Genomic DNA, 14,363 nt, shown 5'->3' on the forward strand with positions numbered 1-14,363 from the left:
TAATTCACTCGGCCTGCGCCCTCGTAAAATTATTCCGCGGACGTATAACCGCTTTCTGTGAATTAATAACGTTAAATCACGGTTTTCCTATACATTATTTCTTAATTATACACGTCATGTCAAGTCATTAATTGCGTAAAATATTTCGCTTTTATATTAATGGAATTTGAAAATATTTGTGGGTTATTTAATTGTATATTTGTTGTGAATTATACTTCAAATTCTTGTATAAAAGTAAAATTACGCGTAAGACTTTTAACAGAATGCAATAGGCCTTTACCAAATCATTGTCTGTATATGTAAGTTTAATTATTGTCACCAAATGTGTCCTATATGGGAGACGCGTGTATTAGTCATTTCATATACTAGTATTAATAGAGAATGGTGCTAGATACAGAAGATGCTCAAATACAAGAAGCATTTTACTTGTTTGTGTATAGGCTTAAGTATAAAGCGCATATTCATGCGACTCTTACTGTAAAATCATATATTTTCGCGAGGCCAAATGTTTGCTACATGTAGTTGCCACACAATATCCATTTCTTTGTCATTATTCTAAAAAGGAAAATAAAAACAAACAAAAAAAAAAGAAAACATTTCACAGTTTGCCTTGTATTATATATGACCTCTGATAAATTAATGATGGACGGAAATATTCACATTTTAACAAATTATTTAAACCTTGCTAACCACAATAAGAATATTATAATAGTGGGATGCTGTATTCTCATTAGAAATATACAGTGCAATAATAGAATCGTCTGGCAAGTTGAACTGTAGATTGATTTTCGGCTGATTAGAGAGATCGATAGGGTCTTTATTTGCTCGATACAAGGGGTAAACGAAAGAAGATTCAAATTACTTTTACCAAGCATTTCGGTAGCGGCAAACAATCCACAAAATTGATATCACTCAGAGATTGTGGCAAGCTATACTTATACACACGTAGAGGTTGACCATCAAAGACTACCTTGGACGTGTTTTTTTTTTGTCTGTTATTTATTGCAAATTGTCGGTTTGAAAAGAAACGTTTTAGATATATTGTATATCGAAGGTTCAAAGGTAAAAGGTGCTAACTCCATTTTTGGTCAAAAATGACATTTTGTGACATTTGCGTCTGGAATTGGAGTCTGACAGTGTAGTCGCGAACGAGAAGAAGAAGAAGAACAAAATAATGCTATAGAATAATATTTTGAGGCTCAGAAAAATATATACACATTAAAATTACTTAAATCAAGAAAATGATGAGGTCTGAAGTTAGCCCCCTTTATCCGGTATATTAGAAAATGAGCATAACTATTGTTTTGTTAACAATCAGATGTACGTGAAGTCTGATTCAAACAGAGGTTCTGTATTAACTTTGGAATCGTCGACAAAAGGCGTATGTATGTACATGATTGTGACATTCGCTTGTAAGGAATATGCATTGTCAAGTCTTCCCCTCTTTGTTTGTTATCTTAGACTCTTCAAACATAACTGCGAATATTCTCATGTCGGCACTGAAGCTCTTCCTTCTCTTTTCTAGTAGTGATTCTTCACTGAATATTTCCCTTAGCACGTTTTTCTCGGGTGTTTCAATGTGAAATCTAACCTGAAAGAAAATAGAATCCATAATACCACAAGTATAATTTTTATTTTCATTTCCAGCATTATATTTGTTTATTTACTGAGCATTGCGTACCAGTTTAATTCATACTACATTATACATAATACGTTACTACATGTATCCTCCAATAATCGCCGGTCCATATTGGACATTTACTGAACGGCTTACCGATCAATAGTCAAAACTAGGTTCCTAGGAACCGAGGTTCAAATGCGAATATGAATAAGTGTACGGCTTGCGAAGGGCTTCGGGCAAATACCTTTGACTACTGTACGGCAAGCCATTCAATACGTGATTTATTGTATGACATCAGAAATAATTTTTCATAATTGTTTTTTTTACAAGTTGTGACTATAGCTCTGCAGAATTTCATTAGGTGTTGAAGTCTAGACCAGACAGTAGCACAGCTCTTTATATAGATATATAGATGGTCTAAATTTTCGCTTGGCTTAATTAAGTCAAAACTAGAGAAAACAAACTTTCAAATTTCTGACGTCATGTAATAAAACGATGATGCTTGAATATGTTGACAAGTTTATATTACTTTTCTGTTGGTGCTATCATTTTGCGTTTCCATGGTTTCATTATATTGTTCGGTAATGCTTTGTCTAGATGAGACGATGTCATTTTCACCCGTCTGTCCAGTGCTACTCGTGCTGCTTCTGCTGCCCGTACTAGCTGTCGTACCTCGGATCATATAAATAAAGGTAAGTGAAAAACATCAGTATCTTCCGTTATTCCAGGCGCTTGATACACTCTGTACAATCTCCAATTTGAGAAACCCGAAATTTTATTCAGAGCATCCTACATGTACTAAGTGTCAATGTGCCCTTCTGTCAAAACCCATCTGCATAGCATTACAATAAACAACTAAGAAAGAGAAAAAAAGTGAAACAGATGTGACCCACACATGTAACATTAAAACAACAATAAGTCGGGATAACTTAATACCTTTAACTTAACTTTGAAATCAGACTATTTTCAAATACGTCTTTTATTTGATGTACATAGCGTATTTAATGAAATCACTTTTGACAACCCCCAAAACACAACACACTGCCAACTTCGCACAATTTTGAATTAGTAAAAAGGTATTCTGATAGCGATGCGCTATATAAATCAGTGTTGATAGCTTTACGAACTTGTAAAACGAACCATGTGCACCAGTAGATTGCAGTACGAACCATGTGCTACGGTAGATTTCGGAACGAACCATGTGCAACTGTAGACCATGTGCAACGATAGATTGCATTCCGAACTATGTGCCGGTAGACCATGTGCACCGGTAGATTATAGTTCGAATCAAATGCACCAGTAGATTGCAGTACGAACCATGTGCACCGGTAGATTGAAGTATGGACCTTGTGCAACGGTAGATTTACACTCCCTTGAAAAAAGAACACTACTATACACAAAACTCGCTTAGAGAAATAACCTCACAAAAAAGAGTAGGCCTAAAAGAAGTAATCATAAAGGTGAAAGTAACAGCTTATTCAAATCCTAAAATATATTGGTCGGTGCAATGACTGTTCACAATAAATGTCCGTTCAAAGAAAACGCTGCATGGAGTTGAATGAAGTCAAGATAAGTAAGTTTCCGTGCGCGGTAATATCCGCGAATTTCAATCTTTCGCTTACTAATAAGGTTTTAAATGTTAAAACAATTATTAGATGAACAACATGTATCTTGTACGAGGCAACCTTTCCTAAAACGACACCCTATTTAACTTTCCTGGCATTGAAACCACTGCTGAAATGGAAATAAAGATAACATCATATTTCTAAACTTAGTGTATTTCTAAAAATCTTACCTATTTTGCCAAATTTCAAGCAACGAAATAACAGAAAAAAAATTATCCGAATGCTGTAGTTCTTTTATATTCCACAATATTACTTTATCTGTAGGATCCTCCAAAATGGAATAAGAAACTCCATTATCAAAGAATTAAATTGTTATAAAACAGTTTTAACTTCAGTAAATAGAATATAAAGACCAACCGTCTTATGTTTTGATATACAAATGTTGTAAAGTATATAAGATGCTATAACTTATGATCATATTTTGTTGTATTATGTAAGTTTTAACATTTTATTTTTCTTGCAAGTTAATTCCTCTTTTGTTGTTTGTTAAATAACACAGGAAAGCGAAAATAGAATTTTCTCAAATCTTATCGAATCTACCCGTACTGCAGATAAGAAATGAATGCCATTTTAATCAAAGCGATAAAACTGGGTGATTTACGATTACACAAGTATGCTTTCGAAATTTGTACTCAAATATACGCGAAATGTTTCGGTTGCACTTTTACCCATAGAGAACTGCCATAAAACTTGGGAAATTCTGTTGATTAAAATTTTGGAATAAATTATTCAAGTAACTAATCTGCGAATTTCTAAATACAGGTATTATGGTAAAAACTACTGTTTGATCCACAAAAGCCGTAAGAAAATCGTGAATTTCTTCTTTATAATAGAATAGCCAGATATACTAAGGTGGTAGTAAGAACTCTTGAAAAAACAATGACTTCTAAATTTATACATAAATTTAAGTATTTCTTTTTTTTTTTAATAGTTCCTACTACCGCATTTGGAGATCTAACATTGCCATATGCGAACACATTTATTTTCATAGAAAAGTGTTTTTCTTAGTATGAATATTTCAAAAAACAACACTTTTTTCTCTTCAGAATTCTGTCTTTAAAATAAGAATTACATTTTTATATCATTGCATGCATACTAATGTATTCTTAGTCTGTCTACCGACTAGATATTTTTTTATAATTCTGTTATATATTCTGACTTCATCATTCTTGGCTCTGATTATCTGCTGAAACCGCTTTTTCACAGAGAAGACAAGGGACATGAATAATCAAAATTTGAATAGCCTCGTGAACTAAACACAGGGTCTGAACACAGACTAATATATTCTGGAAGTTTCATGTAGATCCAAGAATAAATGAAATCAAAACTATTTTTAGACATTTTATGACCAACAATGGCAGAAAAGTGCAGTGAAAAATTCTGTACCAAATAATCGCCTGAGATACAAACTGAGCATTTTTTTCCCACTAGATAGGTATGATAAAAAGACCACATGTATTTACAGAGAAACGGTCACTATTTTCCTGTTGTTGAATGTCATGTTTTTCATTATATGCACTTTGTATGTTACCTTTCCTAAGATTAGTAGTAGTACTAGTAACATTCAGTAATAGTAGTAATACCATCATAGTTTTGTTATCATTAAGCGATGAAGCTACTAAGGCCACACCAAATTGATTACCTGTTCGTCGGATTTCCCGCACCAATTTGACGGGAAATGAAAAAAAAAATTAATTTTTTTTTGACCGCCCGCACCTGGCGTATTTTTTGCGCTGGGTCGAAATCAGTTGGAACGAAAAAAAAAAGCTGGAAATTCCGAAGTTTAAACGCACCTAGCTTGTAATTTAGGCCAGCATTTTTTAATTTTCTAGTTTACGGGAGCGCAGACCCTATTTTTTGACAAAACGAAATAAAAATAAGTCATTTTCAGTACTTTTATTTTCATTTTACCCGCGACCGTCCATATTTGCTACTGTCAATACAAGTTTAACTGTATGGTAGTGGTTTTGTTTCATCAAAGTGAGCAGACGCATGAAAAATGGCAGCCTGCATGAATGAAATTGTGTAAAATTAAATTAGAAAAAAATATACTAGTTAACAGACAATAATCTTTGGAATAAGTTGGTAGTGATAACAAGTATTGTAAATGAATTGGAGCCGAGTAGAAATTACAGCAGCTAAAGCTCAACATTGGGAATAATCAAGTAAAACTACGAAAAATGACGTTCACTAACAACGCTGTCCAGATGTTGAAAAATCTGGCGTATCACATGTGACGTTACGCTCATTGTTGGCGTACATTAGTGTAACTGACGTTATCGTCGTTTTTAGCCGTTTAGACGTTACAGGGATTATTTGGGGTGGTTGGACTACAGTTTTCATAAATCATGTCGTTTCGATATTTAAGGAAATATTTGATATAGATGTACATATAATATTTATTCAATCAAATTATTTATCAGACAGTGAATTATATTGCGGTGTTCAGATACAGTTGTAATACATATACATTATTTAGTTTTCAAACGTAACGTCGACGTTACATTAATGTCAGGGCTGTGACATCTCGGCTAGATTTTGCAATTTTCATGTGTTAAATTTAATTCATATTCAACGTAAGACTTTTGCATATCAATTTGCAAACAATTGTATGTACTTTCAGACTGTAGTCGCTGTTTTGTAAACAAATACATATTTCTTTGAATATTTCGGCACGTAACAACTTCGTAATTTTATTTTTTGCATTTTTTGACACGTGCGACATTGCGGCTAGATTAAAGTAAACATATATTAAACGCCATTATCGAAGTCAAAATACGACAAAAACTTACTAATTCAAAAGTAGAATTTAGGTACTTTTTGTCAAAATAAATATTATAGAAAGCATACAATAGTTAAAGAAAATACAGAAATTTTAACAAATCCTGTCGAGGAAAGACCGTAAATCTTACGTTTTAAGTTGGATCTGTCTTTTGCTTCCTGTTTGTTACAGGAAGTATTGAACAGTAAATGACTGCAATGACGTCAAATACTGTTAATGTCACGTCACCGAGTCATCTTATTTGAAGGAAAAAAAATAATTTTATGAATTTACCAAGCCGTTAAATAATGCGCATTGGTGAATTCTGTTACATCTTACATGACGTTTTTGTGTTGTTTTCTATGATTCTATGTTGAATTAAATTTTTACTAATTGTTAAACGTAAATGCGATCATATTTACTAACAGGGAGATTGTTTTGCCTTTCTTGTGATATAAGAAGATAAACAACCGTATTTCTAAAACGAATTTCATGAAACATTAAAGTGATCGAAACTAAAAAAATTTCCGATGTTCGCCAACATACGCAACGTCATGTACGAGATCTGTTGTCTGTATATTATAATTGGACAACGATCAAATTCATGTGGGACTGCCAGAAAAATACCACAATTAATAAAAAGGAAAGACACCAAAGAAATGGCGAAATGGAAGAGCAAAAGTGAGTATCAGCTTGTAAAAACATTTTTTTCTTTGAAGTATTGAGAGTCTTTTCCTTTGAAGTATTGGGGGTCAGAGAAGAAAAAAATAAGTAATATCACAATTGTTAGTAATTATGTTTAAAACAAACTGCATTTTCAATGTATAATGATTGATGTCCCCTGCAAATGCAAACACGTGATAAAAAATTCAAACTAGTCCAAATAATTTGACGGTCACATTAATGATTGTTTTATATTTCTGTCGGGCAACCTAACCGAGTGGAGATATTGCGCATATGAAAAGCTTATCTCAATATTCCGAGGATCAAGTCAAATTAGTTTGAATAAAGTTCTAACCAGGTACCCTAACTTAAAAGATAATTATCAAACATGAAACTCCTGGCAATATTCTTATGTCCACTTAAGTATACTAATAAAGAAGACCCATTGAAAGTATGTATGGGACAAACATTCAGCCACTAATATAGCCACATGAGCCTTTTACACTGAGGAACACAATAAAATATCCGGTAATAAATGTATTTTTGGACTCCTAACTTACTACGTCCAAACCCCATTTCAGTGAAGAGTCTTTTCTCCGAAACTGTTGTTTGAACATCAGCTGATAAGGTTATTTTGTACACATTTTTGCTGAACCAAAATTAAGATTGTTTCGGCTTGTCATACAATATAGATGGAAATACACTTTATTTGGTGTTAAACATGACACAAGCGATAATTACTTTGTTTTATTTCATCGCTCTTCGCTCGCATCAAAAATAAATGATGATTTGAAAAAAAAATTTTTTTTCGCTCGCTCGCCCCAAATATTTTTGAAAAAAATCCGAAGAACAAGACATCAGTTTGGTGTGGCCTAAGTAATTCATTTGGGGGAAAATGCATAACCTCGCCAGATTCCTGAAGTGGTCTATATGTAAATATTTGATTCAAACTGTCATACCATCTTCTGCTTCCCTGTCAAGGCTAAGACTTTCCCAGTCATTCTCTGTCACGTCAATATCAGTGTCAGGCCTCTGTAGATCCGGTTTACTGGAACAGTTTCCCATGCCGTGTTTGAAGTGTTACCAGGAGGCTGTGTGACGTCGCGGACATGGAGACGACGTGGTATAGACGACGTCATTTCGTTTGTTCGATTAAAGGTTAGAAACCATCAACTGTTTTCCAGTTGACTTCAATTTAACACGGCATTCCATAAATCGAAACATCTTTATGTAATCATATGTTTTTCAAGAACTATCTCAAAATAATGCATGAAAAAAACATATGAAAAGTGTTACGCTATTTGAGTCTTTTTCTTGTGAATGGTATGGCCCCTTGTTTATATAGTTTACATGGCAGGAGAAAAATGTTTAAAGAAGTTTTTTTTCAGTCATAAATTGTAGGAAATATTGTTTAAATGTGTAACAAAATACTCAAAACGCACTAAAAATGCTCAATTAAAAAATAAATCACTCGTGGATTTTTTTTTTATTTTGATTAACTTATTCCCAAGTAGCTCTATACGAGTTCTTATTCCCAGTATTGTATAAAAATGATGGCCTCTGACCTGAAGAAGAAAATTTCTTATTTAAAGTTTTATTGTTGAACACGATCCAATACCAAATATTTACAAAGTTTTGCCAGGAAATATTCAGTTTTTACTAAGATATGAAATTTTACTAAGGTACCTCCTGTCAATTTACATGCCCAGATTTAGACCCTATCGTGACTTTATTGTATTTTTGCGCAAAAGTTAAAATTATCTGCATTGAGTTTTGCTTGGAAGCAGAAAAATAATTCATTCCATAAGAAATAGAAATAAAGTCAATTAATTTTGACCATTTTCTGACATTACAGAGGTTAAAATGTTTGGGTTTTTTTCTAGGTCCAAAAAACCCATTTAAATTGGCACACCTGTAATTGAAAAGGCCAACATTTATAAAAAAAATCACATTTCAATCTAATTTTGACTTGAATACTTCATTTTACATTATTTCTGCAGATTTTTGGCATTTAACATTACATGTGTAGAGTGAATATCTCTTTTTGAGGTTGGAGGTGTTTCAAGCAGACAAGACATAGTCGAATACCTTGGTTTACATCACATAAAAACAAAGCCCTAAAAAGACTAATACATAATCACCCTTGTTATCCGGATAATACGAAATGATGTGATAATTCCAAAATGCTACAAACTGGAGGAAATGTCAAACTTGGTATGGACATTGTTTTGGTCAATATTTTCTTATTACTCATTCTGATTGCTTAAAGTATTATAACTGATTCAACATAGTTTAGAAGCAGTACCATTTGCACTAAACAATTTGCATATGGGACATATTGTTCAGTATAGAGAGCCCCAAACAATGTGTACATTTTGCTTTTGAGAATGAGTTTGGCGATTCAAAGCGTTGTCAACCTCATTTAATGGACTTTCGGTAATGAATATTACTTTGTATTATTGAGTTATTATATAAACAATGATATGAACATGTTCAAAACTTTTTATTTTAGATCGAATAACCCACATTGACAAATATATAAGCATATGTAGTCGATGGATACTGACCCAAGTGTTCATAGAAATTTCGAAGATAAAGCCCGAAATGTTATGAGGATAATAGCCAATATTGTACTTTTAATTTTGCATATGCTGTTCTAAAGGTACCGATTGTTGTATATTGAAGAAGTATACTCTTAAAATGTGGTTACTAATGGCTGTAGCATGCCAAAGGTAATGTTTTATACACATGGTTAGTACATTTTATCAAAAAGGTTAATGTCTATATCTTTGTAAAATTCTGTTTTAGAACTCAAGTCCGCTGTCAGAATGTTCTGAAGCTTACACGCCTGTATCTTTTCTGCTAGTTTTTGGTAAAAAATTAAACAAGCCAGAACATGTAAATTTAACACCTAAATCTAAATGTGCTGAGATTCCACAGGGGGAGTGGGTACACCCATATTTAGAAATTAAGTATACTAGAGGTCTGTTAGCATTTTAAGAGCGTGAAAATAATGGCACTTTAACAGGTCAGTTTTGCTGGAATATGTTGAATACTGCTGTGAATTCATAGAAGTACATCCTCTTAATCCCTTAACTGATAATAGTTTGATATTGTACTTAATAATTTAGTACACTTGTTAACTTTTGCATACAAAGTTGTCCCCCTTAGAATGTCTACCAAAATTTCATCTGCAATACAAGACTCACATGCATTTCTATACTAAAATATAAGGAGTTGGTCCCAGTGTATAGGATAAGATCTACGTAAATTAACTTAATATTTGTTCAATATCGCCTTCCCTCTTCTTCTGTAAGTTCAATACATTAAGTTGGTGTTATGAGTTGTAATTTAGATCTTTTTTTTTTGCTTTGTTCCTTGGGCTATAATAACCATGGTATTTTGGCTGCTGTTCAAAATCTGTGGTATGTTTTGTGGGGTTGAAAATCCTGGACATTTTTGAAGACAGTATTATACGTCTCGTAGATCTTGGTAGGTTGAAGATAACCTCCAACCAAACTCCAAAAGCCATTTCTAATGGAGCCAAAGATCTGTATAGGTTGACTGCCGGGTACCCCCACCAGCACTGAAACAAACGCCAATATATGGCAATATCTTTTCGGCATTCTTTATCAGGTCTCTATCCAAAGTCATCATTCGGACTACCTCTGTAATTGTGTGGCCGTTGTAGAGGGTGATGGTGTATGGGGGGCCATCATAGCGGCTACCCCGGGAAAACTCTTGTTTACTCGTGAGTGGTGGGTTTCATATGCTCTACTTATTAGGTTGCTGTCGGAGGACAGCAGCAACGCTCGACTATTCAACAGCCTTGCCAACTGAATGAATACAAATGTCAAAAAAGGGGCATAATTTTGTAAAAATGGGAAAACAGGCTTTCAAGTGACCTTTGATGAAAAAGTAGGAAAAAGGTAGGAGCCTCTGATATAAAAAAGTAGGATAAAAGTAGGAAAAAAGGAAGAATCTGATGATAAATACTGTAGTAGGAACTTATGAGAACGAACTCGCCAGTTTTAGAATAAAAGCATCACCGGCGCACCTCACTGGCGAAGTGCATAGCGCAAAGAGGGGTATGTTTAGGAGGGGGCCTCTGTACAAGTTGGGGAGTGAAGAGTGGGTCTCTCCCTGAATGTTTTTGATGTAATGTCCAAGTTCTGAATTACTGGAGGGGTACTCCCCTCCTTTTAGGGGTGAGGGTGGGGGTCAGGGGGTTGTCCCCTGGAAAATATTGAAATACAGGTATGAAATGGGGGCTCTTGGTGCATTTTTGGTCTTCAATTTTAGGTATGGGAAGAGGTATCTCAGTCATTTTAGGGGGGTCAGGGGGCTCTATCCCTGGAAAATTTTGAAACACAGGAATGAAATGGTGGGCTTTGGGTGCATTTTTTTGGTCTTCATTTTTAGGTATGGAAGAGGCATCCCAGTCATTTTAGGGGGTGAGAGGGCTCTCCCCATGGAAAATTTTGAAATACAGGTATGAAATGGTGGACTCTTGGGTGCACTTTTGTTTTAAATTTTTAAGTATGGCGAGAGGTATACCAGTCATTTTAGGGGGGTCAGGGGGCTGTCACCCTGGAAAATTTTGAAACACAGGTATGAAATGATAAGCTCTGTTGCATTTTTGGTCTTAATTTTGAGGTACTGGGAGGGGTATTTTCCTAATTTTGGTGGTGTGTGTGTGTGTGTGTGGGGGGGGGGGGGGGGGGTCAGGGGGCTGTCACCCTGGAAAATTTTGAAACACAGGTATGAAATAATGGGCTCTGGATGCAATTTTTGGTCTAAATTTTGAGGTATGGGAGGAGGTATCCCAGTCATTCTAGGAGGGTCAGAGGGCTCTCCCACTGGAAATTTTGCAATACAGGTATAAAATGGTGAGCTCTGAGTGCAGTTCTTGGTCTTTATTTCTAGGTATAAGAGGAGGTATCCCAGTCATTCTATGGGGGTCAGGGTGCTCTCCCCCTGGAAAATTTTGAAATACAAGTATGAAATGATAAGCTCTGTTGCATTTTTGGTTTTAATTTTGAGGTACTGGGAGGGAATTTTCCTAATTTTTGGGGGGCCAGTGTGTTCTCCCCCCTGGAAATTTTTGAAATATAGGTATGAAATGGAGGCTTCTGGTGCACTTTTGTGTCTAAATTTTGAGAAAATATTAATCCTTGGCCAAAATAGTTGGGTGCAACCTTGATGAGTATAGGTCACTTCTCAGCAAACTGGGAGGGGTTGGGGCATTGGCACCCTCTTTCCAGCCCTGGATCTGGGCCCGATTCTTGTATATTTACTCACAATTACACAGCAGCACAATATACAAGGTTTTTCTATTTCCATGATGTTCTGAGATCCCATTATACATAGCTACCTGCAACCTCTTATGCTCCAATATCAAGGGCAGTATTCAATTCACATAATGAAGAGGTCACCAGCAGCATATCAAAGGTCTCTAGAGTCTCACCAGTACATCATCAGTCCTTTCATTATGTAACAAAATTCATTATACAAATAGACTAACAACATTTGTTAACATATTTTTTCTTCTTTAGATAAAAAAGTAGGAATAGTAGGAGTTTTTTTCAAAAAAAGTAGGAAAAAAGTAGGAACAGACCTTAAAAGTAGGAAATGTAGGAAAAAGTAGGACTACTTGAAAGCCTGGAAAAAGGGTTATGGAACCTTCACAGTGCTTATCAGCTCATGACTGATACTCATGACTGAGTGTGTGAAGTTTCAATCCTTTCCCATTAGTGGATACTGAAATACCAGCTTACATACAAAAACTTAAAACCAAAAACTGCTAAGTTGAAAAAGGGGCATAATTTTGAAAAATGCAAAGTAGAGTTATGGGACCTGCACAGTGCATGTCAAATCATGACAGTGAACAAGTGTGTGGAGTTTCGATCCATTCCCATTAGTGAGAACTGAGATACCAGCTTACATACAAAGCCTTAACCAAGAATTTCTAAGTCGAAAAAGAGACATTATTTTGTAAAAAAGAAGCAAAGTAGAGTTATGAAGGAACCTGTGCAATGTAGGTCAGTTTATCACAGTGATTAAGTGTGTGAAGTTTCAATCCATTCCCATAAGTGGTTACTGAGATACCAGCTTACATACAAAACCTTAACCAAATCGGGACGCGGACACCCAAGCATAGGTGAGTCCAATAGCTCTACTATTCTTTGAATAGTCGAGCTAAAAATCGATAACAAGTTCATATCATCATGTTGTTACAAACTCATTCACCAAAACATGTCCACACACACAAAACTGGTCAATGTGTAATGGTATGTAAATGAAAGAAGTCAATGACGGCTGTTATCCACTTTCAAAGACAACACATCTAGGGCATTATCCACGGTCATTTTCGGCTATTATCCATTTTTCACACAAGGATCAATATAAATGGTTTTGACATAAAATCGGCAAACGTAAACAACTTACTCTAAACTATGACAGATAGTGAAATGGTAAAGCTGTATATACAGTGAATTACAGGTATAAAAACAATTCTAAATATTTTTTATGAATTTTCAAACTAAACTTACATGGATTTTGTAAACTATTTAACATATTGTGTATTGTATTCACAAAAATAAAGTGAAATAGTTTGAATTCCATGGAAACAAATCACCATTCGTTCTTTCTGCAACATCTGTTGGTTAAAATCTCTTATCAAGCCACAGCAACTTACCGAAAAACATGAAATTTTCAGAAGTGTTCATCAGTCATTTTGTAGCATTTTGGAATTATCACATCATTTCGTATTGTCTGGATAACAAGGGTGATAATGCTTATTTAGTGATATTTCAACCGATACGCCTGAAGAATCAACATTTCATTGTGCATAGACCGGTCATAATTTGAACAATGTTGATAGAGGTCCGCTAGACAATGCTACATGCTTAACATCTAAGCTCCGTGCATTATGATTCCAGTCAAGAAGATTTTGAAAGGTTTTCCCTATACAACTATATGTAAAACTAAGCTTGCCCGAGGGTTGAGCCAATTTCAACCCTGACCCTAACCTTAAACCCTAACCTTAACCCTAGAGCGGAGTGATTTCGATTATTTTGAATGTGAATATAAAGTTCATAATTATTAAACAGTAGTCCTCACTTGCTCACACACTCACACAATACCAAGAATATAAAAAATAGATATGGGACTACTTTTAACATGTCAAGAATATTTGTGTGATGCGGTCACCTGGCTCAAACGACGCGAGGTTGAAACTTGGTAGTTGATTTAGAGCTATAGCCAGTTGCGAAAGCATTGGCTAAAAAGGAGTTTTGATGTTTCAGCAGAACCAACATTTGATACAATGACCCGTTCCGCATTGAATTTATCATACTTGTTGATGAAAACAAAAATTCGACAGAACACACCTTAATAATTTTGTCGGATGTTTAATTTCTTCAATATGTTTTCTGGTTCTTTGAGATCAAGGAGTATGTTTAGTTTCTATGTAGACGAATTCCGCGTAGGCCAATGCAAGGGGCGTTAGGGGCATTGCCTTTTCCATTACCTCTCATGAACAGACTCGATCGATCGAGTCTGCTATGACCTTGCTTGGCTGCATTACATGTTTCCAACGGATCATTTTACAGATTCTATTTCATGTAAATGTATTGGATTGTTAATAGCTTGTGAAGTTTTATATTTTAAGTTTTAATTGGGATTTCACAAG

The 14,363-nt window shown here is 34.8% G+C and overlaps 1 protein-coding gene across 2 annotated transcripts; it reads right to left on the reverse strand.

Moving 5' to 3' along the window:
- Nucleotides 1–496: 496 nt before the first annotated feature.
- On the reverse strand, nt 497–7,783 carry LOC123548599 (uncharacterized). 2 transcript variants are annotated; one of them, XR_008371397.1, is made up of 3 exons: nt 7,630–7,772; nt 2,151–3,355; nt 497–1,591 (listed from the first exon to the last, which is right to left on the reverse strand). XR_008371397.1 is itself a non-coding variant. In XM_045336019.2 (3 exons), exons 1-3 carry the CDS (start codon nt 7,733–7,735, stop codon nt 1,430–1,432), a joined length of 411 nt encoding a protein of 136 aa, XP_045191954.2. In that variant the 5' UTR covers nt 7,736–7,783; the 3' UTR covers nt 497–1,429. The 2 variants fall into 2 exon arrangements, 1 of the variants encoding a protein (XP_045191954.2); XM_045336019.2 differs by having other exon boundaries at nt 2,151–2,293; nt 7,630–7,783.
- Nucleotides 7,784–14,363: the final 6,580 nt, after the last annotated feature.

The sequence above is a fragment of the Mercenaria mercenaria genome, chromosome 6 (assembly GCF_021730395.1).
Source record: "Mercenaria mercenaria strain notata chromosome 6, MADL_Memer_1, whole genome shotgun sequence".
Lineage (NCBI taxonomy): Eukaryota > Metazoa > Mollusca > Bivalvia > Venerida > Veneridae > Mercenaria > Mercenaria mercenaria.